Raw genomic sequence first — 27,196 nt, forward strand, 5'->3', positions numbered from 1 at the left:
CTGATCCTACCCTGTCAGCTGGAAGTTGTAAGGGTATGGCGGGTGCTCCCACCAGCTGGGAAAGGGTTCACGTGGGCTCAGGGCTGCAGCCACCTCTTCTTACAGTCCCTCCAAGGTGCATTCCCACTTTTGGGGCTGCAGTGGCACTATGGGTGTGTGTGCCAGCTGGGAAAGCATTCACGCATGCACACAGTGCTCCTGGAGAAGCATATGGGAATGCTCACCTATCTTCATCACTTCCTGGGTCCCAGTCCATCCACCTTTAGATGTATAGATGCGTGGGTCTCTCAGGCATCCTGTTGTGCTATGTGCGTATGTGCTGGTGGTCAAAAATGTCCATTTAGTTGCAGTGCAAATGGGAAGAGATAAAGAGAACAGCTCACTCCTCCATGTTGCTGACATCACTCTCATCAGTGTCTCTTTTAACAGTTTATTTGCTTTAACAGTTTAGCATTTTTTAAACTTTTTTTTCTTTTTAATTGTGGTAAAATACACATGACATAAATTGAACCATTTATCTCTATCATTTTTAAGTGTACAGTGTTGTTAAGTATATTCACATTGTGTGCAGCCATCTCTGAAGTTTTTCATCTTGTTAAACTGAAACTCTATCCCCATTAAACAACTTGACATTTCTTTTTAGAGTTAAAAAATTTTTTACTACAGAAGATTTCACACATATACAGAAGTGGGTGGAATAGTTTAATGACCCCATATGTCCCCAACATCTGCTTCAACATTACTAACTCTTAGCCAATCTTGTTTTATTTATACCTCAATGCACTCTCCCCCCAGCCCACCCCACCCCTGATTATTTGGAAGCAGATCTGAAATGTCATATCATGTCATCTTTAAACATTGCAACACATAACTCTAAAGGATGGCGGCTCCTTAGCGTAATCACTACACCTTTATCACACATAAAAAAATTAACAGTAATTTCTTAATATCATATGGTCCATGCATTGGGGTTGGTTGATAAGTCTCTTAAATCTCTTAATCTGTGAGTTCCCAGGCCGTATCTCCTCTCTCTCTCTTTGTCTCTCTCTGTGTCTCTGTCTCTTTCCCTCTCTCTCAGAACCTCTAGTATTTTCTTGCTATCTTTTATGTTCTGTGGTAGCATCAGAAGGGACCTGGTTACAGGACCTTTTTTCTTCCTCCCCAGAGTATGCAGGGGCCTCTTAATCTAAGTCCTGTCTTTCAGATCTGGATCTTTTATTCTGTTGTTTGAGTAGCTCCTCCGTAGCTCCTCCTCTCGGTTCCCTCTTCTCTCCTCCTGGAAGTCCTGTGGTCTGTGGATGTTGGCATCCATGCATCTGAATGTGTCTTCCTCTTTCCCACGTCTTTGTGCCCTGAGCTGATCCTCATCCTCTCTCTGATTCGCTGTCGTCTTTTATCATTCTGCTCTTTAGTCCGGGTAGTTCTTTTCCATTTCCCTGATCAGCATTTGAATCCACAATGCCTGTTGCGTCTCCTTTGGTGGGTGCACTCACCTCTCCCGTGTGCCAGTCTGCAGGCTGGTGTCTCCTGAGGTGCAAGTCATGCCCCTGGGCACTGCCCTCCGTGGTTCTCTGTGCCCTGTGGGTGGGCCTGTGGGTGAGCCCCTCTGGGCCACAATAAGCCCTTGTTCCCAATAGTTATTCCTCCCTCCACACTGTTGTGCCTCTGGCTGTGAACGTGGGTGATGAATGGTGTGTCCCCTTCTCACTCATGTGGTTGTTCCTCTGACCTCCCCCCCTCGGGAGCCCCGGTAGAGCAGAGGGGCTGGGGTTGATGGACCACATTTGGTGCAATCAGCCTCATGTAACTACTTCCTCCGAATTGCTGACTTACAACAGAAAGTTTCGTACGCTCAGCATCAGAGTCTCTGGCTGCCCAGTGTCTTCCCAGACGGGCCACAGCACCAGCCTGGTAGAGTGGAACTGAAGCCCCTCCCAGCCCAGCCGGGTCACCCCTGCCGAGGTTTCCAGGGCATCAAGTGGGGTGAGTGGACAGAGGCTCCTCTGCATCCAGGCTTGTTCTTCTAAAGCGGAATGGTTCAGACCTGGAGCTCTTCCCCGGGGAGTGGCTGCTGCATCTCCCAAGGGAAGCAGCTCCAAGTGGCCCAGCCCTGGAGGGGATCCTGATGGCCCTGGTCCATGTCACCCGCCTGGGGACTGTCCACTCCAGGCCGCCTTTTACTGAGATCCAGTGAGTGAGAGTGCTGTGCCTGCTGTAGGCAAAATCGCATGGAGCCATGGGTGCATCTCTAACCGAGGGCAACAGGTCCCAGCAGGGTGGGAGGACACAGCACAGACCCCAGGCCTTGGCTCCCACGTCTAGGGGCTCCTGAGAAGCTGCAGACACTTGCTGAGCCCCTGGGAGGGGTGGGTAGGCAGGACTCCCTGGATGGTGTGTCAGGCCGGGAGCAGCCAGGGCTGAGCAGGAGGGCTCCTGGGACCTCCCCAGCTGCACCTTCCTCTTCCTGCCTGAGTCAGTCCCCTCCTGTCTTCATGCCTCCAGAGTCAACTGTGTTGGTCCATCCTCCAGCAGAGTCTGTGTGAGTGTGAGTATGTGTCTGTGAGTGTGTGTGTGTACATAGTACATTCTCCTGGTGGTGAGTCTGTCACTTCTCTCGGATTCTAGAAGGCTCACAACTTCCAGTCTAACGATGTGAAAGTTCTGGGTGACAGTTGAGTTTTAGGGGGACAGACATTAGGTGCGCGACCTGAACCTCCCACAACCAGGCTCCTGGAGGCCTGTCCCAAGGTCTCCTGGGAGTGGGGGACTGGACCCTGGGGTCCACCTTGATCCCACTGGACACTGCCACACCCTCCTCCATCCCCCGTCTCCACTTCCCCCTGGCACCCAACCCCTGTCCTCTTCCCCTGACTGAGGGGTGGGATCCCACACTGCTGACCCCGGCCAGGGTCCCTACACCCACTGGTTGAGGCTGTGCCTGGAGCTCCCTTTGAGGGCACTGGGGACCCCTGGGCGGGAGGAAGAGGGGCAGCTGTGATGGGGGAGGGAGAGCGAGCCCTCCCCTCGCTGAGGGCACAGTGTCTGTGTGAGCAGGAAGCCAGATACTGGGGAATCAGCAGAGAAGATCTGCTGAGAGACCTCTGGGAGGTCCACCAGTGCCCCGGCCAGTCTACAATGAAGGGTCCCCTGCCTCCACCAGTGTCCAAAGCCTGCCACTGCTGAGTCTCCAGGACTTGTGCCCCAGGCACCCCCACCCCTGCGCACCCTACAGCATTCGTGGAAGTACGAGGGTGTCCCTTTCCTGCAGGAGGTCCCGAGGCCAAGGGCCCAGACTGGCAGTGGCCAAGCCCACCTCAGTACCCCTTCCTGAGCAGGGCCACAGAGCCTTACTCTGTGGACACCTGACCTCCAGGTGACCTGAGGCAGGTGACTGAGGGCTGGACTAGCTCGGTGGGGCCCGTTTGGGGTTTCTGTGAGGTTACAGTGGTCAACTAAAAAAGCAAATTGACCAGTTGTTTTACCCACAAAACAAGTTTATTCAGGACTAGCAGAGGAATTGCAATTTGAGACATGCCTGCTCTGAGGGCACCATAGGCAACTACCCAGAACAAGGACGGGAGCTGCTTTTATAGAGAAGGAGGGAGAGTTGGGAGGGGCTGCAATAAACAAAGGGTCCATTGGAAGAAACTGGGAGTCCAAAGTATAGAGGCTTCTCATTGGTGGGATTGTTACAGTCTCCCATTAGCTGGGCTGTTGCCAGGCGAGGAGAGAAATCTTCCTTCCTCCTGCTGGGTAGGAAAGTAGCAAACACCTTCCTCTGGGAGATGCAAGCATCCGTCTCTTCCTCTTGGTGTAATTGCCCATGTATGATACAGTGCGAGAGCTCCCCCTACAGGCCTTCCCCACTCCGATTTAATTGAGGTTTCTTTTATGAATTGTCACATTTTTCCCTTTTGATCAAGATCTTTCTCCAACAGCATCACTGACCAACAGTTAAGTTCTCAGTGCCTAGCGATTTGTCCCTGGGTGCCAGGAAGGACCTTTCCTGCTTGTCGTATCCCACGTTGGAGGGAAAGTGCACAGTGGTGAGAAACCATTTGGGCACATGAGTAACAAGGAAGGTTAGAGGAGAACTCTCAGGCATTTCCCATATATAACTCGTCAAGGTCATAAGTGTGGGAAATCATCTCCAAACGCTGAACTAGCATCACCTTATTGGGTACATCATTTTTACACAGAGTAGGCTTAAAAGCAATACGATAAGCCTAGTTTGCAGGATGCTTCTAAACCAGGAGTCCAGACTTGAAGGTGACCAGCTGGACAAGTCAAAATACAGTGGATTGTTAGGTGAAATTTGTTGTAGCCAACGTGCCTGCTCTCTAATTTTCTGCAACTGGGTCTCTACATCCCCAGAGGCATTTATCCATGTGCAACAGGAGGTGTTTGCTATTGCACAGACACCTCCTTGCTCAAGAAGTTGATAATCAAGGGCTATACCATTACCCAAAACTACCTTGGCCAATGAGTTAAGTAAGTGACCATTGCTGAGCTGAAACTGCCTTGGCTGTGGAGTTGGCCAACTCTTCCCTGATCGTTTCTTCATGGGCAGTCACTCTGATCCATGGAAAAAAGCTCTTCCCACAGAGGCAAACCCAGAGTCACATGTGCCTCCTGGGAGTTCTCGTTTAAGAAGGTTATAGAGGTGTTATGGGACAGACCAATGAGAGGCCTCTGCTTGGTTCTGAACAGAAAGCAGGACAGTGAATACAGCAAAGGCACACTGTCTTTGTACTCTCCAGCTGCCAAGGCTGTGAGTTGCCCAAGCATGAAGGACATTACCAAAACTCCCACACATGAAGGTGTACGCAGGGGGTATACACAAGGCTCCCGCATGAGTGATAACATCTATGGGCCTGTTCATTGGTATAGAGGCGTTAGCATTATGTGACCAAGGCTCAGACAATGTGTTGTTACATACTGAGAGGTTGCCTGCATATATGGGTATATCCAAAAATTTATAAATGGCTGGGGTTACACAGGCAGTCCCACAGAACTTTTATGCAAATATTCAAAGGATCTTGTTTTCCCCTCCCAAGGTTAAGTTAAGTTAAATCAAGGAACGAGTTTAGGTGGGCTTAGCACCCTGATTCTATAAAACAGGCCCACAGAACGTTTTACACAGACACTGGCATTTGGAATCTGAGTGAAATTGCTCATAGGGTGGACTAAGGGGTCATTACCGTCTTGCACAGACCGAGGTTTCTGATGGCAAACCCAACAATCAGAGAGGTTTCCTCCTTTCACAAGGAATTGGGAAATGCAGACAAGGACGTTGTCCTTCCAGGAAAGAGAAGGAGAAAATAAAGTAAGAAACAACAGTGGGAAGAGGGTACACAGGCCTGGTCCAGTCGTCTTGGGAAAGCGTGTGCCTCAGATGTCGGCTGCCTCTCTCCCGGGTCTATCTGATCTGGAGTCTCCAGAGTCTGTGCAGGACCGGATGTCCGGCGCAGCCTTCTCCTCCTGTGAGTTGTGTACCCAAGGCTCGAGTCCCTGATGTTTGAGTGCCATCTGGGTAGTGAGGAGGGCCTGGTACAGTCCCTTCCAAGGAGATTTCAAGGGCAGTAAAATTGGAAACATCACTTTGGAGAATCGTAGCCAGATATTTAAGCAAACTAGAAGAATTTAGGCTCCAGTCCAGCTTACAGGTATATAACTAAGCTTAAAGACAATTAATAGGACTAGAATTTAATATCTACAAACGTGCAAACATAATTTCTCTCTCCACAATTACCCTCATTTTATTAAATATAATCAGAGTAAAACTAATTGGTTTATATTAAACTTGGCCTGATTATTCATATAAATGCAGCAAGAATAATGACTGACCAGGGAAGCTGTTTTTATTTTATTTTATTTTTTAAGATTGCTTTGCTGGAACCTTGTAAGCAATCTACTAGGCTGATTATTCCAAGAGTTCCTTAAAGCCCTCTGGTCATCTCTGAGCCTACGTCCATCTCTCTTGCATATGATAATCCAGTCACAGACTTGGTAATATTACCCAATATGTGCAATTGGGTCCTTTTATAAAGGAAAAGACTCCCATCATATTCGCTCAGATATATGAATTGTCGTGAAAAGAATAGTTAAACGTTTCTGAATTCTAGAGAGATCAGACATGGAGAAAAGAGATAAATGTTGCAACACTTGTTGCAAAGATACACTTTACCAAATTGCTGTAAGTTATACATAGCTTAACTGAGAGGAGAAAAGGGGGGTCCTTTACAGCTGGGAAACAAAACATTAAAGTGGTCAGCTTTCCATTAGAGTTTTAGAAATTCTTACCCAATTCAGTGTTATGATCTTAAAACTATCAAAAACGTGTATTCCAGAATACTTGTCAATGATTTTCCCTGAAACTCGTTGGAGATGAAATATATTTGTAAAAGCATCAGAGTAAAAAAACTAACTATTTGTAACTGACAACAGACTTTTAAAAAGGCAATGAGTAAGGATCAGATGAGGGTTCATTATAATGCAAATGACAAGGAAATTTGGGTAGTTTTGTGACATACATTTTTAGATAGTAACTAGAAGTATAATGATAACATTATATCTATTATCTATATACAAAATTTCAAGGCAAATACAAAAGGTTACATAGTTATAAGCAAAACTGAACTCATTTAATATTAAGGCTCCATTTTCCTAAGTAATTAAAGACCTGGTTAAAAAAAACAAAGGAAATTATTTTGATTAAACACAAAATCTCACTTTTCTAGGCAGATTACTTAAAAGGTAAAGAAGCTTTCACAATCTGTTATCAAAAACAGACAAATAGCCCACGAAATCCTTGTCCTTTTAACAAAAAAGAAAGCCAAATTTAAATTTTGCCTCAGCTTATTTCTGATATTAAAACTCATTCATTCCAATCTTAGCCAGTCCTGACCACGCATAAAACTCCTTTGCCAAGATTCCTCTCCATGAACCTTCTACAACTTTCTTCCTATGTTCAGATTTTGTCCTATATTTTCCTCTTTCCCATTCTGAAATAACCAGCCTCTCTTTAGGACAAAATTATTTTCTTTTCCCTCCACAAAATGTATTTCCTTTCCTCAATGGAAACACATTACCAAAACACACATCCTACTTTCCTTGCGTATGGAGATGTTTCATTTATTATTATATATATTAATTCGAATTCTTAACCCTTACAAACCTTAACTAAGAAGTAAGCAGTTGGGAACTGCCTGTTATGCCTGCATTCTTTAGATTGGAAAATTTAGGATGCATTTCATAATTCCCAGAACAGTATATTTCTCATAATACAATCTTTTAATGTGGCACAAGACATGTTTACTAACAGGCCTAATTTTATCTTTAGTTTTCCTGCAATAGGAAACCAAAAGTAGATAACCTATGTTTGGTAATTAATGTTTTAGTATTTTATCTTGTTTGGAAAATGATCCAGATATTCAATGAAATTCCATCATGTAATTTAACTTAGCAAAACTCTCAAGTTTCAAGTTACCAAAAAAGATTTTGGAAGTATTTTTTCAAGCATACACATCATAAAACATAATTATTGCCCCCCCAAACTCTTACCCATTTTCATCTGCCTAAGTCATTTGTTCCCAACAATTATGTTTAGATTACTCACAAAAACTTCATGTGACATTAAAGCAGTTAGCCATTATGTTATTTGTTTTCTTGCTGACAAATTTTGTAACAGAGATAACATGAACTTAGTAAACCCAGGTAGAATGAAAATTGTATGTCTCTGTTATATTCAGCATTGATAACTCTAAAGATATGTATGTTTCAATTAAACTTACAACATTAAGGTAGGTTTTATTTACTAAAGATTAATCCTAGATCATGTAACCCTGAAAAGCATTTGGATTAGTTTCTATTGTTTTTCAACTCATATAAGTGCTTTTATTTTTAAGTCAATAAAATAGAGCTCTTCTACAAATCAATTTTAGCAATACCATCTGGAGGTAGAAAACTATCACATTTCTACAGCATAGACATGCATAACATACAGACAGGCACAGAGAGAGATCTCATGGCCTTGTAAAAAACTTTTTAGCCATGTCTCAAGTATGAAGCTCAAAGGAATAGTTGGATCCAAATTGTATTTCTGACAGTTGGACTAAGTTAAGGTTACTAAGGTTACTTGTTTGGACCACCAAAGAGGTTTACTAGTGATTTTTATTTGGATGCTGTGAGGATCCTTTCAGAGCTGTATTTGAGTCATTTTGTCTTTTAGAAACCTCTGTATGCCAATCAAGAATGTATTCCATTGTCTCCTGAGAGGTTTAGAATCCTCTCTTTTAAGTGTGCCACCTAAGATGGACTTATTTAAAACAAAGCTTCTACGGAAAAACCATTACAATTCCAGACCATGCTAAGAACTCCCAATTCCAAGAGCTCTCCCTGGGGCACTGGGCAGTCTCTTGGTGATGTCGGGTGATGCCTACCAGGCAGGCCAGAACCAGGATGCTCACTGTGGTAACTGTCTGTTTCCTTTGCACAAAGTTGACCTAAGACAGGAATGTTGGTGTTCTCGTCATCTCATCCCAGTCTCTGCCTGACTGGGGAGCTGAGGCCCCCATCGAAGGCATCTGCTGAAACCCGCTCGGAATGGAAGCAAGCAACTGGGCAGGGGCTGGGAGCCTGAGTCCCAGTGGGCCCCGTGATCTCGAGACCCTGCTGGTCTGCAATGCTGGCTGCCTGTCACCTGCCCTGGGCGCTAAGACCAGGCCTCGTCTCCACCCGTGGGCTTCACACACAGTCAGGCTTGCAGGAGCTGGTGTTCAGCCACAGCAGCTGGATGAGTCAGAGCCCTACCAGGCCAGGCCAGGGGCCGGAAGATGAGGGCTGGGGCTGCTCTGTGCTCCTCAGGGCAGGAAAGAGCCCCTCCAGCCCCTTTTCTCCAGGGCCTTCTCCCAGGCAGGGCAGCCTGTTAGTGGAGTGGGAGTCCTTGACAGGGCTAGTGGTTTCCAGTCACTTCCACCATTGGTGAGGGGCGTCATGGTGACATGGTGGGCACACTTGTGGTGAGGCAACCCAGTCCCAGAGCTGCCCAACCTGTGGCCCGGGCAGGCCTCCCTGTTTGGCCCAGGGTCCCCTCCTCTGAAGGCTGAGGGTGTCCAGGCTGCTCACCCTCCCAGTACTCAGGTAGCAGGGCCTGGGGAGTTAGGCAGCCAGCAGGCCCCGGTTTCTGCATGAGCCCTCAAGTGGGTCCCCTGCTCAGCACAGACATCCACACACACCTCAGCTCTGAGAAGGGAGACATGCGGGCTCGGGGGGGAGTGTGAGCCCCCACTGCACGGTTCTGATGAGGGGGGAGAGAAACAGGTGCAGAAGTGCCCTCACTGCCCCCAGAATATGGAGATCAGGCACCATGGCTTTGCCCACCCACCTGGGCTCCCATGTGTTGTTAAAAAACGCCTCTAGCTGCTTTCCCTGGACCTGGGGCACTTCTCTAGGCATCTGTAGTAGTCAGAGTTCTCCAGAGAGACAGAACCGGTAAGACGTGTCTGTGTGTGTGTGTCTGTGTGGTGTGCACATGCGTGTGCACACACGAGTGTCACTGGCAGAAGGCCCACTCCCTGCTCGTCCTTGGAGGCCGGCTGGGCTCAGCAGGGGTGGCAGCCCACACTGCCCCACTAAGGCCTCCTTTCCTGCTGGCAGCGCGGCCCTCTTGCAGGGCAGTCAGAGGGACTGACCCGTGTTGGCTTCCCCCCTAGCTAAACGCCCCCTGGCAGCGGGGACAGGGCCCTCCCTGCTCTGCATCTCCAGACGGGCGCAGAGGACCTCAGCTCCACGGGTGATCCGCCACAAGAGTCCGGGGTCCGAGGCCCTGTCATCAAGACCTCTTTCCTCCACAGGACATGCTGTGCCAGCGCTCCCTGCTGCTCACCCTGGTGGGTCTGCTCTCCCTCAGGTCCGGTGAGTTCTGTGGAATATTCTGGGTCAGAAAGAACGGGGCCCACCCTCCCATCCTCCTGGACCGAGGTTCCCGGGGCAGCTCAGGAAAGACTGTGCCCCGGGGAGACGGTCCCACACGCAGGCCTGTCTCCCCACACTCTGCCCCTCCATTTGGGGCTGACGTGGAGGTCCCCCTGTCCTGGAGGTCCCCAGGAGGAGTAGCCTGGCAGAGACGTGCTCCCTGGCTTCCTCCCATCCTTCCTGGTCACCCTGCTGACTCTCCTCCACCCACCCTGCCTGCGGGCTTGCTCGTCCAGTCACCCCCCGTCCACTGTCCCAGCCCCCAGGTGGCTGCCGGCTCTCTGCGTGGGGTCGGCCAGCGCTGCAGGCCGCGGCTCACGGGGCCTGTCTCGTCTCCCCAGCCCTCTCCCAGGAGTGCACCACATACAAGGTCAGCACGTGCCGGGACTGCATAGAGTCGGGGCCCGGCTGCACCTGGTGTCAGAAGCTGGTAAGAGCCACCCTGGATGGCGTCAGCGGCCCGAGGGTCCTCGCGCCTGGCCTGCCCTTTCCGCCTTCCCACCTCCCGGGCTGGACCCCCTTTCTCTGCCTCTGAAACTGCTGGCACCCAGGAGCCTCACCACTGCGTCGTCTAGCGGGGCAGGAGCCCGGAGTCCACAGGAATCTGAGACAGACACACGGCCCGTGACAGGGCAGCCTGGGGGAGGTGGACCCGTGCGTGTGGCTGTGCTGGGTCCGGCCAGGCGCTGCGCCCATGGGCCCCTGGAGGCAGGAGGCAGGATCCCTGAGCAGAGAGGCAGGAAGAGACGCTGCGGGAGTGCCAGCTGCAAGCCCCTGTGCCCCGCAGCCCAGGCCCTTAGGGAAGTGAGAGAAAGTCCAGCTCTCGGAGCACAGGGAAGGCTGAGAGGGTCCCTACTGGGGCCCTAACTCCCTGTTGCCTTCAGTTTCTTTGTGTTTTCCTGGAGGCCCCCTGGGAGGAGGGGCCGAGGCCCCAAGAGAGCCAGGGCGCAGGGGACTCCTGGGTCCCTGAGTCACAGCCCTGTCCCAGGACACCCTCCTCCTGGGGAAGGCCCAATCCCCTGGGGCCTCAGATCCCGACCAAGCTCCCCTGTCCTGGAGACCCCAGATCCCGACCACGACCTCCTCCCCTGGGTGACCCCAGATCCTGAGCATGCCCTCCTCCCCTGGGGGATCCCCAGGTCCTGACAACAGCCCCTTACCCAGGGACCACAGAGCTTGACCACACCCCCTCCCCTGAGGGCTCCTCAGGTTCTACCCTGCAGGTCTTCTTGGAAACACACCCACACACATCATTATTTTTTCTCATTCATTTTTCTCAACCCTTCCCTTCCTGAGCTCATCACACTCACCTGAAATACCAGGGCTTGTTGGTTTCTCTGTGGATTACAGTATACGGGTTGTCCCTTCTCCATTCTGTTGATTTAATTTTGTCTCTCGAGGACTTACAGCATTCATCGTTCCAAAAGGGAAGACAATGCAGAGGCAGCTCAGGAGGTGTGCCCCCTCGCGGGCCCCGTGGCCCCTGCACCTAGCCAGCCTCCTGCGTGTCTGGGTTACTCTTCCCTAGTCTCCCTCTGTGAAAGGAAGCAGAGACGTGTAGCTGTGCTTTTCAGCCACCCGTATTCTTAGCACGCCCTCCCTGGGACGCAGCAGGCTCTGGCCCAGGGTCAGGACCGTGGAACCTGCCCCTTCTCTTTCCCTGTCGCATCGGAATCCGGGGGTCTTCATGGGGGACAAAGTGGTCACGAGGACAGCATCCTGGACCAGGACCCCCACGCACCTCTGGCTGGTTCCCTCTGAACTGCGAGGGCCTTGGCCCAGAGCCCTGGCCTCGGTTCCAAGATTCCTGGGGGGCCCCAGGTGGCCTCAGGGCTGGCACACAGACTGAGAGTGGACACACACGTTCCCCTGGTGGAGAGAGCTGCTCCCGCAGACACAGGTTCTGCTGATGAAGGGCTTGAAAAGCCCGGGCCAGATGCCAGGTGATGCCGAGGCTGGTCCTGGCTCCGGGGCCTTCTGAGGGTTCTGTTCCCCTCTGTGGGTCAGCCTGGGGCTGGAGACAGTCCTTCTTGCATTGTTTCTGCTGCTGGAGGCCATGAGGAGGAAGCTGCCTGCTCCCTGGGCTCTGCTGTGGGGAGGCCGTCCCAACAGGAGGCGGGTGGCTTCCTGGCTGGCTGTCTAGAGCCCTCACCCAATCCACACAGTGACTTGTGTCTTGAACCCTGGGTGCAAATGAGGAGCGGCAGCCTCGTGCAGCACCCACAGTGTCGAGCCCCCCATTTTCTCTGTGTTCCTCCTGATCCAACTCCCCCCAGAACTTCACTGGGCGAGGGGAGCCTGAGTCCCACCGATGTGACACACGGGAGCAGCTGCTAATGAAAGGCTGTGCCGCTGACGACATCATGGACCCCAGGAGCCTTGCCAAGACCCAGGAGGACCATGAGGGGGGCCAGAAGCAGCTGTCCCCACAGAAAGTGACGCTCTACCTGAGACCAGGTAGGCTTGGCCTCCATTGGGGGTGAGCGGCCCCTGCGTGTCTGTTGTTGTGGGCGGGGCTCTGGACAGGAGCACAGCCGTGCTCTGGGGTGCCAGGGCTGCCCGATGGGCATGTGTCCATGTGTCCAGGGAAGACAGCCAGGACAGTACAGGGAGCAGGACACGAGGTCGTCTGGCCTGGGCAGCACCGGGGCGGGCCTCGCACAGCCGGGCCTGCGCTGCAACACCGTCCTGTGAAGGGCAGCCCCGGGGGAGCTGAAGGTGAGAGTGGGCCCAGCAGAAGGGCCTGGATTCAGCCCCTCCCTCCCTAGCCCATCCATCCACTCATCACGGGTCTACTGACCACCTACTGTGTGCCAGGTCCCTTCCTGGGGCTGGGACCCGGACCATTTGTACTGACACGTAAAGAGGTAACCACACCACTACGGGTTGTGATTCAGACGATAACAACCAGAGAGCGAGGGGAGGTGATGGAGAAGGGGGCCGTCACCACCCTGCCAGGGCAGGCCTTTCTGGGACTGGCCCATTTATTTAGTGGCTGCTCACGGAGAAGGGCATGCCGGGTGATCCAGGTAGATGTGAATTTCAACAATCCTTGATAAGCAGGGAATACTTTTGGTGTCAGTATGTCCCCACGTTCTTCTACTGGGGAAAGTGTTCTTTGTCCCAAATTCAGGTGTAACTGGGCGCCCTGTGTCTCATCTGCAGGCCTCGGAGAATGGGGGAGTCACAAGGACTTTGAGGCCCATGGAGGGGCGTCAGTACCCCCAGACACCCTCACTCTCTCTCACCTTTGCCGGCAGGTCAGGCAGCGGCCTTCACCGTGACCTTCTGGCGGGCTGAGGGCCAGCCCATCGACCTGTACTACCTGATGGACGTGTCCGACTCCATGCTCGACGACCTCATTGATGCGAAGAAGCTGGGGGGTGACCTGCTCCAGGCCCTCAACGCAATCACTGAGTCTGGCCGCATCGGTGAGCGGACCCGCTCAGTCCTGGCCTGAATCCCAGCTGTCCCTGCTGCCCACACACCTCCACCCACCCACGTCCCGAGGGGCAGGGCACCGGGAGCTGAGGCCAAGCCTACCTGGTCTCAGGTAGAGCGTCACTTTCTGTGGGAACAGCTGCTTCTGGCCCCCCTCCTGGTCTTTGCTGGGGCCACTCCTGGTCACACACACATGCACATCACAAGCCATCTTGCTTTCTCCCCGCCCTGGTTAGAGGTAGGGAAACCGAGGCTCTGTCCTCGGGCCCCACCCCCTGGCGCCTCCCGCACTCATCCCGCCCGCCCCTCAGGCTTCGGGTCCTTCGTCAACACGCACCCCGAGAAGCTGAGGAACCCGTGCCGCGACGAGGAGAAGGAGTGCCAGCCCCCATTTGCCTTCAGGCACGTGCTGAAGCTCACTGACAACACCAAACAGTTCCAGACAGAGGTCCGGAAGCAGCTGATCTCTGGAAACCTGGATGCCCCTGAGGGTGGGCTGGACGCCCTGATGCAAGTGGCCGCCTGCCCGGTAAGGCCCCTGTCCTGGCTGCCGTCCCTGGGTTTCCCCAAACCTGGGGGCCTCCATCCTGCAGCCGCGGGGCCACATTCACCGGCCAGCGGATCCTCTTCAGGACTTGAGCTGGCCCCCCGGGACCCTGGGCCTGGGCAAGAAGCACCCCCATTCCTGGCCCCACCAATCACCCACAGATTTCACTATTAGCTGTCACCCTGGGCAGATCTTTTCAAGCCTAAATATAAGCAAGTGATCTTGTAAAGCAAGACCACTGAGCAGCCGGAGCCTGGGGGTTCCTGGAGCAGAAGCACCCTCTACCCCCGGCGCCCCTCAGGGAAGAGGGGGCGTCCTCACCTGTCTCCCACATGTTGTGTGATTAAGTGATGGCGTCTGGCCTGCCCCTCGCCCCAGTGGCCATCCCCCGGCCCCCGTGCTGACCCCTCGCCTGCGTAGTCCAGCCGGGACCTGCCCCACCCTCTGCATTGTGATGGGAAGGTGACAGTACCATCTACCCCGCTTTTGAAACCATGCAGTGCTGCCACCTTCACAAAGCAGACTCCAACCTGCCAGCTTCTCCGCGGGGCCTGGGCAGCTTGTCCTTGTATCACAGACACACACTCATTCTCGTGTGACATCACGGTGTGTGACATGGGTGTTGCTAACGTGTCCTGGTGGGCTCCTCTCCCCAGTGCCAGTGTCCCTTAGGCTCTGTCCTCTTCTGTGTTGGTGGTGTTTTTACGTTGTCATAAGCATGTCTGTGAGCGCGTCCTTTCCTCCTGTGGGCATGTGTCCTTAGGCTTTACTCCCAGGTCTGAACTGATCGGGCCACAGAGGATGTATGTTTAAACTGAAACGTGCATTTCTACTCCCCTCAGCGCCCCAACATTCACCGGGGTCTTGGGAAGCTGTCGTCCTACAGACATTTCTTGGGCATCCCCGGGGCGCTGGAATCCAGGCTGGACACGGGGACCCCGAGTCCAGAAGCTGGTCCCGGCTTGGGTCCTGCTCCCAGAAAACCCATGATGGGGCGGGCACAGCGCCACCTTGAGGCCGCCATGCTGAGCTCTGCCTTGTCTCCTCCACTTCTGTGAGGGCCCCGGGGGGGAAACCGAGGCAGGTAATCCCTCCGTCTTCTTCTCAGGAGGAAATCGGCTGGCGTAACGTCACGCGGCTGCTGGTGTTCGCCACGGACAATGGCCTCCACTTTGCGGGTGACAGGAAGCTGGGCACTAGCCTGACCCCCAATGACAGCCACTGTCAGCTGGGGAACAACACGTACAAACATGGCAAGAAATTCGTGAGTGCCCCATCTCTGGTGTCCTGAGAGGGAGTAGAGACAGCACAAGGGACTCAGGAGGGAACACATGGGCTGGGGCAGCAGCCCGGGGGTGTCTGTGGCTCTGCCCCAGGGGTGCAGGGAGGCCAGAGTCCTTATAGCCATCTTGCTATAAGTTGGGGCTCCCCCTTTCGAATCTAAATAACACATTTGTGAAGGAACCAGGGGAGCCCCTAGTGGGGCAGTGTTAGGTCTCTCAGGGTCCCGACCTCGCTGGCCACCTGCTGAGCCCCAGGCCCTCCGCTGAGTGGACACTGCCCCGCAGATGCTGGCTGGAGCCACTCCCCTGCTCTGGGCCTGTGAAGTAACTGGAGCCCCCTGCCTTCCCCAAACTCACCATGGGCTTCGGGTCCCCATCCCTGGGGCATCATCTCACCCTCTCAAAAGCCCGTCTCGTCTCCGGGACTCCCCCAGTGCAGGGGCGGGGATGCAGGCACCCCTGGGTAGTCCAGCTCCCTCCACGTCCCTGCCTATGTGGCACCTCTCAGCCCGAAAGGCAGAGCGCAGGTGGGAGTCCACGGGTGCGGGGAGGGGCCCCAGACTCAGGGCGAGGACAGGCTTGTTGTGTGAGGGGTCTCCTCCCTCCTGGTGGAGGGTGCAGTATTAAGCGCACAGTATTAAGAGCTCAGACACCACCTCTCCCAGGAGTTTGCCCTCCCCTGTGGGGAAATGATGCTCTGCACCCTGGAATCGCAAACTCCAGGTGCCACACAGGACAGTAGAGATGGTACCACCCAGGGTTCTCACCCGGGGCACACAGACTCTGGGGTGTGGGTGGATAACATGGGATCCACGACCTGGACAGGAAAATGTGGTACTGGAGGTTCTATGAACCTCTGCCTGCAGCTGAGCGTGTCCTTCAAGTATGAAAACATTGCCAAATATGAAAACAGTTGTGGTGCTGGGGCCATGTCTGAGATCTGCCCCCAGTAGGAGAGAGGGATCTGTCCAGCGCCCCACAGGTGGGGACCTCTCAGAATACTGTTGACTCTCATGTCCACTCTGAACGTCTGGGAGGGGTCACTCGCCACTAGATTTCCTTTTCAGGGCACCAATCAAGAAGCAGTCACTCCCTCTGATACTTTATTGTGTTTCAATATCATTTGTTTCCCTCGTAACCCTATTCTTTTATGCATTTGTAAACAGTGCTCAAGGGGCCCCATGGGTGGATCTGGGCTCTGGACAGTCGCTTCTGTCGGGCAGGAGCAGACAGGTGGCCTGGACGGCTCGTCCCCAGCCTCCAGGGCTGTCTGACCAGGTGTCTCCTCTCCAGGACTACCCGTCGGTGGCCCAGCTGGCCCACAAACTGGCTGAAAACAACATCCAGCTCATCTTCGCTGTGACTAGGAGAATGGTGAGAACCTACGAGGTAAGTGGAGTCAGGGTCTTGAGCAGCATGGGGGACGGGGGCGTTTCAGCTGAACGATGACAAAATCCAATGTTGCCACAGGCTGAGTTCTGCTTCCACGGCCTGGGCGGGTGGACAGGTGGCCTGGTGGCGGCCACGGGTTTCAGGCGTGAACACTGCAGGTGAGGAGCCCGAGGCCTCTTTGGGCCACAGGACATTTATGTGGATGAAAGAAGGAGTGTTTGTCCGTGACACTCAGTCACATTAACAGCGTGTGTCGTCTTAGCTGTGACGTTTCCGTTTTTGCCACAACACAGCACGTCTTTGGGTTGGCAGATCCCGCGCTTCACTTTAGGGAAACTTTCTTCTTTACGGCCACGTACGTGTGAATGTGAGCACTCTTCACGCACTATGAGAATACACAGGAGGCTTCACCAGCCTCGAGCGACACTCTGGGCATTTCTCGAGGCGGCACACCCGCGTAACCAGGAGCCCAGGCTCCGCAGCGGCTGTCTCCGCACGGAAACCAATGCTTTACCACTGACAGCACTTCCTCCTTCTCTGCCTCAGCAGCCCCGGCTCTGTCCTGACGTTACTGGCTTACTGTTCTTATTAAATTCTTCCAGAGCGTGACACTCTGGAGGGAGCTTGCTTCTGTCCCCACAGCAGTTTCTCTTCCATTCTTCTTCGCTCTTTTCGGTCTCGGTTGTTTGTGTCTTACGTGCTGTGTTTGTGTGTCCTCATGGGCTGCACTTTAGCTGGGCGGCCTCCTCCTTGCTCTGTGGCTGTGGGAGCCTCCTGGCCCCTCACGGCCCCACGTCCCGTCCACCTCTCTGCTGCGGGCTGGGGACCTGCTGCTGCCTCTGCCTGTGGGGCGCCTGCTGGGGGCCACTGGTGAGACCAGCAGTTCCTGCCGTGGTGTTCCGGGACCCCAGAGTGGGGACAGGACCCTGCGGGGGACACAGAGGAGGGGGAGGGGGCAGTGTTCAGGAGACCCGCCGGGGCGGGCGCTGGCAGCTTGCCCAGCCACAGTGACAGTGGCTCCACTCAGCAGGGGCCAGGTGCAGCAGGGCCACGGACCACCAGCCCGCATTAGCTTCGTGAGCACTATCAGGTCAGGACCTCACAGCCACCGTGTCCTTGCCTATATTATGGGACAGGACGGTGCCCTCCTCATGGGGTCACGGCACGTCCCAGTAATTTTTGTTTTGCTGAGGAAGATTCTCCCTGAGCTAACATCTGTTGCCAATCTTCCTCTACTTTGTGGCCACTACAAAGCAGTGTCCTGACTAGTGTCCTGACTATGGCCACTCATAGACAAGTGGTATAGCTTGTGAACTGAACCCAGGCCGCCAAAGTGGAGTAGGCCAAACTTAACCACTAGGCCACCTGGCTGGCCCCAGGGCCCAGTAAGTTGCTATTAGCAGCAGGAGTTGTGTTCCAGAGGACAGCTTGGTGACAGTGGAGAAGCTGGAGGCAGTGGACTTGAACCCCAAACCCTGTACCCACTAGCATGGACAATGCTCTGGGCAGGTCACAGGACTTTCTGAGCCTTAGTTCCCTGACTCCCTGTCACAGGGCTCCTGGGGGAGGGGTGTCAAGGAGACCCATAGCCTGTAGGGACAGCAGACGCTGGACCCGCCTCGGTGCGTGTTTCTGCACCGAGTGGAGAGCAGGTGGCCAGGACAGGCCATGGAACACCCCAGCCTCCCTGAGCACAGGGCCTGTATCGAGGCTGGGACCGAGGTGAGTGGGCAGTGGAGGCTGGAGGGGGTTGGTGGCCAGGCTGTGATGGTCCCTCTGAGCCCTGTGGAGGTGACTGGACTCCACTCTGGGGAGTCACGGAAGGGCTCTCGCGCAGGAAGCGACCCAACCATCAGTTCTGTACGAAAAAGTGATAGTGCAATCTTCTGTGAAAGATGACGTGACCCTTGAACTCAGCTAAGGCTTGTGTGAGGGGAGGGAGGACACAAAGGTTCCTGGAGGCTGCCCGAGGTCTGTCTGCATTACAGGCACTCCGGCCTGCCCACCCTGGGGCATCAGTGGACCGCTGGCCCAGCCTGCCAGAGCAGACTGTCACACTACCGCTTAGCACAGTCATTATTAAAATTCAATTATATCAAGTCCTTAAAGAGCTCAGAGCTCATCCTTTCCTGCACGTTTTGGCACATTTTTTGATTACCTGTGCCCCCGGGGGTTTGTGCCTGTCACATCTGTGTGTTGGAAACGCTACCGAGTGGTGGCGAGGCACATCTTCCCAGCTCTGCCTTCACTGACGTCACACTGGAAATCCACCGAGGTGGAGTCTTTACCAAGGAAATGGGCTACAACTCAGGGCTTTTCTCTTCCCAAGAGCCAGTTGTTAACTTTTACCAGCACACCACTGACCTCATGCTGACTTAACTAAACACAGTCAGAAATTGGTGAGAAATTGTGTGAGCCATTGTGCAAGGGAGAGGGAAACCCCCTGGGGTGTTACAAAACCGGAGGGGCACTGATGTTTCTGTGGCCCCGGGTCTAGCGGTGACCACCTGGTCTTGCCCAACAGAAGTTCACCGAGATCATCCCCAAGTCGGCGGTTGGGGAGCTGTCAGAGGATTCCAGCAACGTGGTCCAGCTCATTAAGGATGCCTACAACGTGAGTCCCCGGGGCCTCGGCTGGGGGCCCTGGGGGGTCAGCAAAGACACCCTCCCTGCTGCAGGTCAACAGAAGGGTGGTCTGGAGAACAGAGCCCCCTGCCTGTTATGCCACCCTCAGGCCTTCTGGACAAACTGACCCTGCACTTCCCACAGGGCAGCTGCGTCCTCTCTGGTTGATGGCATGGTATGTGTCACCCCAGACCCTCACCAGTGCCTTCCCGGAACCACCAGTGCCAGGGCCCCTTCCAGGCCCAAGGTCCTAGTGGCTTCACCAGGCACAGCCCAGGGCACTGGATAAACGTTGATGCCACTGATTAAGTTAGAGCCTGTTGAGGGGCTCCCTTTCCTTCTGCACCCACTTAGAGCCCTCGGCGCCCAAGCAGGCCCTCCTGATCTCCAGCCGCTGCCTGTGGGGTTTCTGCCTCTGCACCGATGGTGCCGCCATCATTGGCTCGTTTACCTCTCTGTCTCTCTCTCTGTCTCTGTGTTTGTCCACCTCTCTCTGTCTCTCCCTCTCTGTGTCTCTATATCTGTCTGTCTCTCCCTTTGTCTGTCTGTCTCCCTCTCTCTCATTCACTCACACAGTTCCTCCAGCTCCTACCCTGTGCCAGGCACTGGGGAGTCAGTGGTGAGAAGGAGGGTCAAGCCCCCATTCTCATGGGGCTGTGATCTGTCTCCATGTCAGTTCCTTTAGTGGCCTGTCTTGGGAGGGTGTGGCATTGGTAACCCCACCTACACGGGGCACAGGATCTGGGCCCTACCCAGCTCAGTGGGCCTGTGGGTGAAGGGAGGGTGATGACAGAGAGATGTGCAAGTCATCGGCCAGGAAGGGCCAGGAAACAGCGGGAGGATCCTCCCTAATTGTTGGCGGCCACTCTCTGCCCACAGAAACTCTCCTCCAGGGTGTTTCTGGATCACAGTACCCTCCCTGACACCCTGAGAGTCACCTACGACTCCTTCTGCAGTAACACAGTATCCTACGAGAACCAGCCCAGAGGGGACTGTGATGGCGTCCAGATCAAGATCCCGGTAAGGTTCCATCCTGACCTTCTGGAAAGTTCTGTCCCAGTGACAGCTAGAAGGAAGTGCAGGCAGACAGGCTTGTGCGGGGACAGTAAGGGGCATAAGCAAATGTCCAACACTGGTCCAGTTCCCTTCCTTTCAAATCCTCTGGGAGGTGGCCAATGTTCCCTGTGTGAGCTGTCGTCTTACTGGTGAGGAGGAGCGGGCAGTGGGCTCTCCTTGGCACAGGGCGTCCTAGTTATCAACACAAGACTCCCTGGGGTAGACAGAACCACGGTGAGGATGGCAGCGCCCCCTGCGGGCAGACGCTGGACATAGCGCGTCCCTGCAAAGAAGGGCCTTGCTTCTGCACACTACACATCTGGTTTCAGTTGGTTTGTCTGATTTTTGTGCTTTGTTAACGTTTTTTGACAAAGACATTAAAGCATGGGCCCCAGAGAGGATTAGAAATAGGCACTGAGTTTTTCTCCTAATAGTTTAAATTTATTATGACCACAACAGTTACATTTTTCCTTTCACTGGCTGTGACCTAATATTCAGCAAAATACTTGCTTTGATTGCATTTTTAAATACAACACTGGAATTCCCTCAAATACGTTACTTACTAAATGTCGCCTGTGAATTTGTACCGGACTGTCTTCCCTTCACACCAGGTGATCCACATGGGACTCCATTCCACCTTATGTGGCTGGTTGCTTCTTACACACTTTCCTGATATCTCTGCTCTATCCTAATGCACCTGTGCAGATCACTTACACTGACACGGGGTGTGGTTTGCTCTTGAGACCAGCGCTCCCCGGAGCTCAGAACTGGCAGCTGCTTCAGGTGTGAGGTGTGGGGGGCGGGGACCCTGCTCTGTCCCACTTGATTCCTCCTGGGCAGGATCTTGACCCTTTATTCAGGGTCCTCTCTATATCCAGACACAACTCCATATCCAGATCCTAGGACTTCCTGTGGGAAGCTGGTACCTTGACATGCTGGTTAAGGACAAAGTACATGTCCTTCACAAAGTCACTTTCAAATCCCTTTTAAGCCATGTATGACAAAAAGTACTGTAAAGACCCCAGCCTGAGTCCACGCCCAAAGATGGTGGTGCAGGGAGCACCGTGGGCTCTGCAGAGCTCTGCAGGGCCTGCTGCTGCCGTGTTCCTGCATCGCAGCCTCTGAGTTTCCACCTCTCCCTCATTTTCTCTTCTCTCATCTCAAGCCCAAGTCCTGGAGAAACCTGGAATGTTCCGTGTTCTCCCCCTTACCCCACCTCAATCTGCTCCCACCCAGGTCACCTGCAGAGGCTGGTGTCCCCCCAACCCGGGAGCCGAGGAGGCACACTCTCACCCCGCTAGCCCCGGGGCATCTGTGTCCAGGCTGCTGGGCAAGGAGATGGGAGGAGGGTCGTGACCCTGGTGTCCCGGCCTCACCTGAGCCCTGCCCTTCCCCGCCACAGATCACCTTCCAGGTGAAGGTCACGGCCGCCGAGTGCGTCCAGGAGCAGTCGTTTGTCATCCGGGCGCTGGGCTTCTGGGACACGGTGACCGTGCAGGTCCTGCCCCAGTGCGAGTGTCAATGCCGGGGCGCGAGCCGGGACCGCAGCCTGTGCCGGGGCCAGGGCTCCATGGAATGCGGTATCTGCAGGTGAGATGGGCACAGGGCCACACCCCACCCCACGGGGCAGCGAGACTGCAGGAGCGGTGTTTTCAGCCAAGGGCCTGGGGTCCTGGAGGAAGGGGCGGCTGGCCTGCATCGTCCTCAGAAGGGGCCCTGACGTTGCACCCTCCTGCCCCAGGTGCGATGCCGGCTACATTGGGAAGAACTGTGAGTGCCAGACGCAGGGCCGGAGCAGCCAGGAGCTGGAAGGAGGCTGTCGGAAGGACTACAACTCCCTCGTCTGCTCGGGGCTGGGGGACTGCGTGTGCGGGCAGTGCATTTGCCACAAGAGCGACGTGCCCAACAAGGAGATCTTCGGGCAGTTCTGCGAGTGCGACAATGTCAACTGCGAGCGCTTCGACGGCCAAGTCTGTGGGGGCGAGAGTGAGTGTGCGGGGACAGATGGGATGTTGGGGACAGACAGGCAGGCACACAGACTGAGGGGGCCTTGCTCAGCTGCAGGGGGTGGCAGAAGTAGATCCTGGCTGCAGTCCTGGTGGGCACAGGGCCAGGTCGGTGGTCTGGGGGGACAAGGGTGAGTCTGTGGTGGCCCCACTGTCTTCCAGGGCGGGGAAGCTGCAAATGTGGCCAGTGCCAGTGCCGGGAGGGCTTTGAGGGCTCGGCATGCCAGTGCCCAAAGTCCACTGAAGGCTGCCTGAACCGGCGGGGGGTCGAGTGCAGCGGCCGTGGCCGGTGCCGCTGCAACGTGTGCGAGTGCGACGCCAACTACCAGCCGCCCCTGTGCGAGGAGTGCCTGGGCTGCCCGTCACCCTGCGGCGGCTATGCGTGAGTGCTCAGCTCGGTACAGCGTGGCTGTCACCCCAGGAATGCTTCGGCCTGGACAGGCGGACCGCCTCCCTTTGCACCCCTGTGGCCTCCTTCAGGGCCAGGTGTCCTGGGCCAGCCTGGGGCCCCACCCATCGGGCTTCCAGGTCCCAGTGAATCCACCCTTCCTCACTCCCCCAGGCACCTCTGCCCCGTCCCCACAGCCCCGCCCCGACCACTCCTGTCCCGACCAGGGGAGCTCCACACGGTGCCCAGATCCGGGCCCTGCCACCCCTTCTCACTCCCGCCACCCTTCTCACACCCCCACACCCTCTCATATATCCTTGGATACACTCTCACACCCCTCACACACACCCTCTCACCCTGTCACATGCTCACACCATCACACCCCTTCTCACACCCTGTCAGATCCTCTCACATCCCCTCACACAGCCTCACAGCCTCTCCCAACCCCTGACACAATCTTAAACCCTCAGACATCTTCACCTTCTCTCACACCCCCTCACTTCCTCTCACACATACCTTTTCACCCCCTCACGTACTTCCCATAGCCCCAGACCCTCCTGCTTGTGTGCACACCCTCCTGCACACGCGCTCACGCAGTGTCTCCGCCGCAGCTCCTGTGCCGAGTGCCTGAAATTCGACAAGGGGCCCTTGGAGAAGACCTGCAGTTTGGAGTGTAAGAACCTGAGGCTACTGGACAGACCCCCTGGGTTGGGTAAGACATGCAAGGAGCAGGACTCGGAGGGCTGCTGGATGACCTACACACTGCTGCAGCGTGACGGGAGAGACAGCTACAGCATCCACGTGGACGAGAGGCGAGGTGAGGCCCTGCCCGGCAGGACATGGAGGCCAGAGCTCCAGTCACGGGGCCTCCGGAGACGAGGGTCTCTCTCCACGTGGGAAGGCAGGCCTGGAAGGGTCAGGAGAGTGTCCAGGACCATGGTCCTCCTGTCCTGGCCCTCTCCCTCACATCTCTGACCTCTCCTCGAGGTGCTGAGGGGTAGGGATGGCTTGTCCCCTAGCAACAGTGCTGCTCCCAACGGGACGGGACCCCACTGAGCGCCCACACGGCCCCGGGCTGCTCATCTCCCACTGATGGTTGATTAAGACTTGAAGTAAATTCGCCCGTTCTTTTACCCTCAAAATGGGTTTATTTGGGTATATCCCAAAGAATTGCAGTTCAGTATGTGCATGCTGTGACGACCCACAGGCAAATCCAGAGAACAAATGAGGGGGCTGCTTTTATAGAGAAAAGGGAGAGTGGGGGGAGGGGTGCTGTTCTAAAGGAAAGTCCAATGGGGGCAAGTAATGTTCAGGGCGGCAATGGCTTCTCATTGGCTGCGCTGTGGCACTCCTGATTGGCTGAGCTGTGGTGTTGCTCACTGGCTGAGCTGTTGCCCGGTGGGGAGAGACGTCTTCCTTCAGTAGTACAGTAGTTGTACTTCCTGTGGGAGATGCAGGGTTATGTCTCTTCCTGTTTGGCGTAATTGAGGATGAGTGTGAGAGCTCCCCCTGCAGCCTTTCCTGCCTCCAATCTGTTGAGGTTTCTCTCCTTCATTTCATAAGTCCCAGGTCCCAAGAGCTCGGCGGCACCAGGATCACCCACGGGCTTTTGAAAATCCTCATGCTCACAACTCAGCCCTGGAGAGGGAATCCTGGGGCCAAGGAGCCCAGGCACTGGGGTTTCCCAAATGCTGTGAGCCTGTCTGTCCCCTGGGTTCCAGATCCATATGGGGCCCTGTAATGGTCAAGGACATGGAGACGCGATCCTGTCTTCACAGGATCATGTTTCAAGGGGCAGAGGCACGCTTCCCCAACAAGTCAGAACACTGGTGCCCAAGATAGCAGGAGGCTGCGGCTGGGGTCATGAGGTGCAAAGATGACGGCAGGTGGGGGTGGTCCCTGAGGTCAGAGGTCGGAAGGCTTCTTGGAGGAGGAGACATTGCAGCTGAGACCAGAGGCTAAGAGTGTCCAGAGAGCAGGGACTAGGGTGTGCAGTCAGAGGCACCCAGTGCTTGTCATTACAGGGCCCTGTGAGTTCTGTGGGCATTCAGGGCTCTTTCCAAACATACCAGGAACTGTTAGCAGGTTTTCAGAAGAGCAAGCCACACATCTGAACTGTGTTTTCAAAAGCCAGATGCAGAGCCGAGAGGGGCCAGGTGGACACAGACCTGTGAGGGGCTGCTTCAAGGTCCAGACACTTAAGAGTAGAGATGGGTGGGGGTGGGCTGGGGTGGGGTTGTGGGGGCAGCATGGACAGAGCCTGCCCTTGGATGGAACACGGGGAAGGGATCAGGAGGACGGGGGACAGATAGAGGATCCACAGGCCCCCAACAGCTGGGAAGGGGCTGGGACAGTTTCCAGGAGCTTCACTGCGTAACAATGACAAAGCATGTGTGGCTGGCAGGGACTTAGGGTAAACAGACCCACGATGAGAGGGGAGTAAGGGCTTTACACGGGCAGTGCCTGGGAGCGTGTGGAGCGCACAAACTCTCCAAACAGCCACCCTTTCCCCCTCAGAGAGGCTGAGGGGTCAGGAGCACAGGGCTGGGGGGCCCAGCCACTGGAGTGACCACACCAGGCATGAGCCAGCAGTCCACTGGGGCCCTTGCAGGACTGAGACCTGCTCCCAGCTCCCCTTCCCAGCAATGGGAACCCCTCCTGGGGTGGGGCCCAGGCCCTCCATGTGGCCTGGAGCTCACAGCCTGTACACAGCCCGTGTCTCATCCAGGCTCTGCCCTGGTTACCTGGCAACCTGGGCCCCACATTCTCTGTAAACAAGGGGCCTTTACATATCACTTGGAACCACGAGGACTGGCCTTGTCCCCAGCTCTGCCCCCACCCTGGCCAGTTCACTCACCTACCTGTCACCGTGAGTCCAGCAGTGGAACCCTATGCACTGTGCAGTGACCTGGGATGGGGCACACACGGGGCTTAGTGAGCTGCGGAGGGCGTGACGCTTGGTGTGCGTGTGCTTCCTCCTTACCTTAGAGTGTGTGACCTTAGAGGGCATGGAGGTCCCCAACATCGCCGCCATCATAGGGGGCACTGCAATAAGAGTCCAGCTGATCGGCATCCTCCTGCTGGTCATTTGGATAGCCTTGTCACACCCAAGCGACCTCGGAGAGTGCAAATGCTTCAAGAAGGAGAAGTTCAAGTCCCAGTGGAACAATGTGAGTTACCCAGGGGCGGGAGGATGGGCCCCTCTGTGTGGGACCAGCTTCTTTACCCTCAGGAGACTGGGGACATCCACCCGAGGCTGCATACCTGCCCACCCCCACTCCCCTGGAGCTCATCCTCAGGGTGTCCACCGCTGTGGGCTAGCTCTGCCAGCAGGGCCAGAAGCCGAGGGAAGGTCACCCCTCTCCCAGCTCTCCTCCCCTGCACTGATGGTCCTGTTTGCTTTTCTCACCAGGATAACCCCCTTTTCAAGAGCGCCACCACGACAGTCATGAACCCTAAGTTTGCTGAGACTTAGGGACGCTTGGTGAAGACAAGGCCATCTGAACAGCCCAGATTGGACTACCCCAAACCATGTCCCCTCCATCAGGCTGAATGTGACCTACACTGTCACATGGCTCATGACGCTTGACAATTTCATCTATTAACCAAAAATCCACTATGTTTTGTTCCTGCCCTCAAAATGACAGATATGGCCAGGTGACTAGGGGTTGGCCTCCCCCTTCTGATATGTACAACCTTTTCATAGAGACTTGAAAAAGGAATAGGTTGAAAAAGGAAAAAGGTTAGATATGTGTTTTCTTATGTAAAAATCAGGATGGCGTCTGATTAAAGGTGGTGCGATTTTATTTCTATTTGAACTTATCAGAGTATAAGATTACATCCCATTGTTTACTCTGTTCCCCAATCAAGTGTATAGAAAAAACTTAATAAAACTCTCGTGGAGGCTGTCCATGGAAGCTGTGTTCTGTGCCCCCTGCCCACTCTCTACACACTCGGAGGGTCGACTGTGGATGGTGGTGCGGGGCTCTCTCTTCTCCTTCCTCACCTGTTGGCTGTGCACACATAGCCCTCTCCAGCCCAGTCCCTGCCCCCCACCAGGCAGCTTTCAGAGGACGTGGGGCAGCCCTGTGAAGGGGAGCCTGCTGCAGAGGCAAGCTGGGAAATGGGCGTCTCTCACCTCCTCTCCAGCTGTCTACACAGCTCTTGGGGGAATGGGATGGTGAACCCAAGCCAAGAAGAGAGTTTTAAAGTAAGTGCACTCTTCAGGGGCTGTCTCATGGGATGACCAGGAAGTCACAGCTGATCCAGGACCACACGGCTGAGGGAACCAGCCCGGGTCTCATGTAATGACAGTTTGTGGTGGTATCCAAGCACGGTAACCGAGACGTGCGAGTGCCCACCTATCGGCACAGTCTCAGCAGACATGGTGTGGGCCAGGGTCTTCAGGTGGCCGGTGAGAGCCCCACAGAGCAGGGAGGATCTGGGGTCCCCAGGGAAAGGGCTGGATTCTAATACTTGAACA

The 27,196-nt window shown here is 54.8% G+C and overlaps 1 protein-coding gene across 1 annotated transcript; it reads left to right on the plus strand.

Annotated features, from left to right (window-relative positions):
- Positions 1–1,971: 1,971 nt before the first annotated feature.
- Positions 1,972–26,513, plus strand: LOC101407953 (integrin beta-2). Its single transcript, XM_087418231.1, has 16 exons — positions 1,972–1,983; positions 9,855–9,915; positions 10,317–10,405; positions 12,252–12,432; positions 13,236–13,406; positions 13,728–13,945; positions 15,072–15,227; positions 16,540–16,635; positions 19,163–19,252; positions 20,143–20,283; positions 21,722–21,909; positions 22,061–22,305; positions 22,488–22,707; positions 23,325–23,530; positions 25,702–25,883; positions 26,126–26,513. The coding sequence occupies exons 2-16, from the start codon at positions 9,858–9,860 to the stop codon at positions 26,186–26,188; spliced, it is 2,304 nt and encodes a 767-aa protein (XP_087274357.1). The 5' UTR covers positions 1,972–1,983; positions 9,855–9,857; the 3' UTR covers positions 26,189–26,513.
- Positions 26,514–27,196: the final 683 nt, after the last annotated feature.

The sequence above is a fragment of the Ceratotherium simum genome, chromosome 27 (genome assembly GCF_057802395.1).
Source record: "Ceratotherium simum simum isolate JZ-2026a chromosome 27, ASM5780239v1, whole genome shotgun sequence".
NCBI lineage: Eukaryota > Metazoa > Chordata > Mammalia > Perissodactyla > Rhinocerotidae > Ceratotherium > Ceratotherium simum.

Bases quoted from the DNA above. Each gene is read 5' to 3' on its own strand.
- LOC101407953 (XM_087418231.1), top strand. From the start codon at position 9,858: ATGCTGTGCCAGCGCTCCCTGCTGCTCACCCTGGTGGGTCTGCTCTCC. The intron at 9,916-10,316 runs GTGAGTTCTGTG...TCGTCTCCCCAG, and splicing joins TCTGCTCTCCCTCAGGTCCG to CCCTCTCCCAGGAGTGCACC. The intron at 22,708-23,324 runs GTGAGTGCTCAG...TCTCCGCCGCAG, and splicing joins TCACCCTGCGGCGGCTATGC to CTCCTGTGCCGAGTGCCTGA.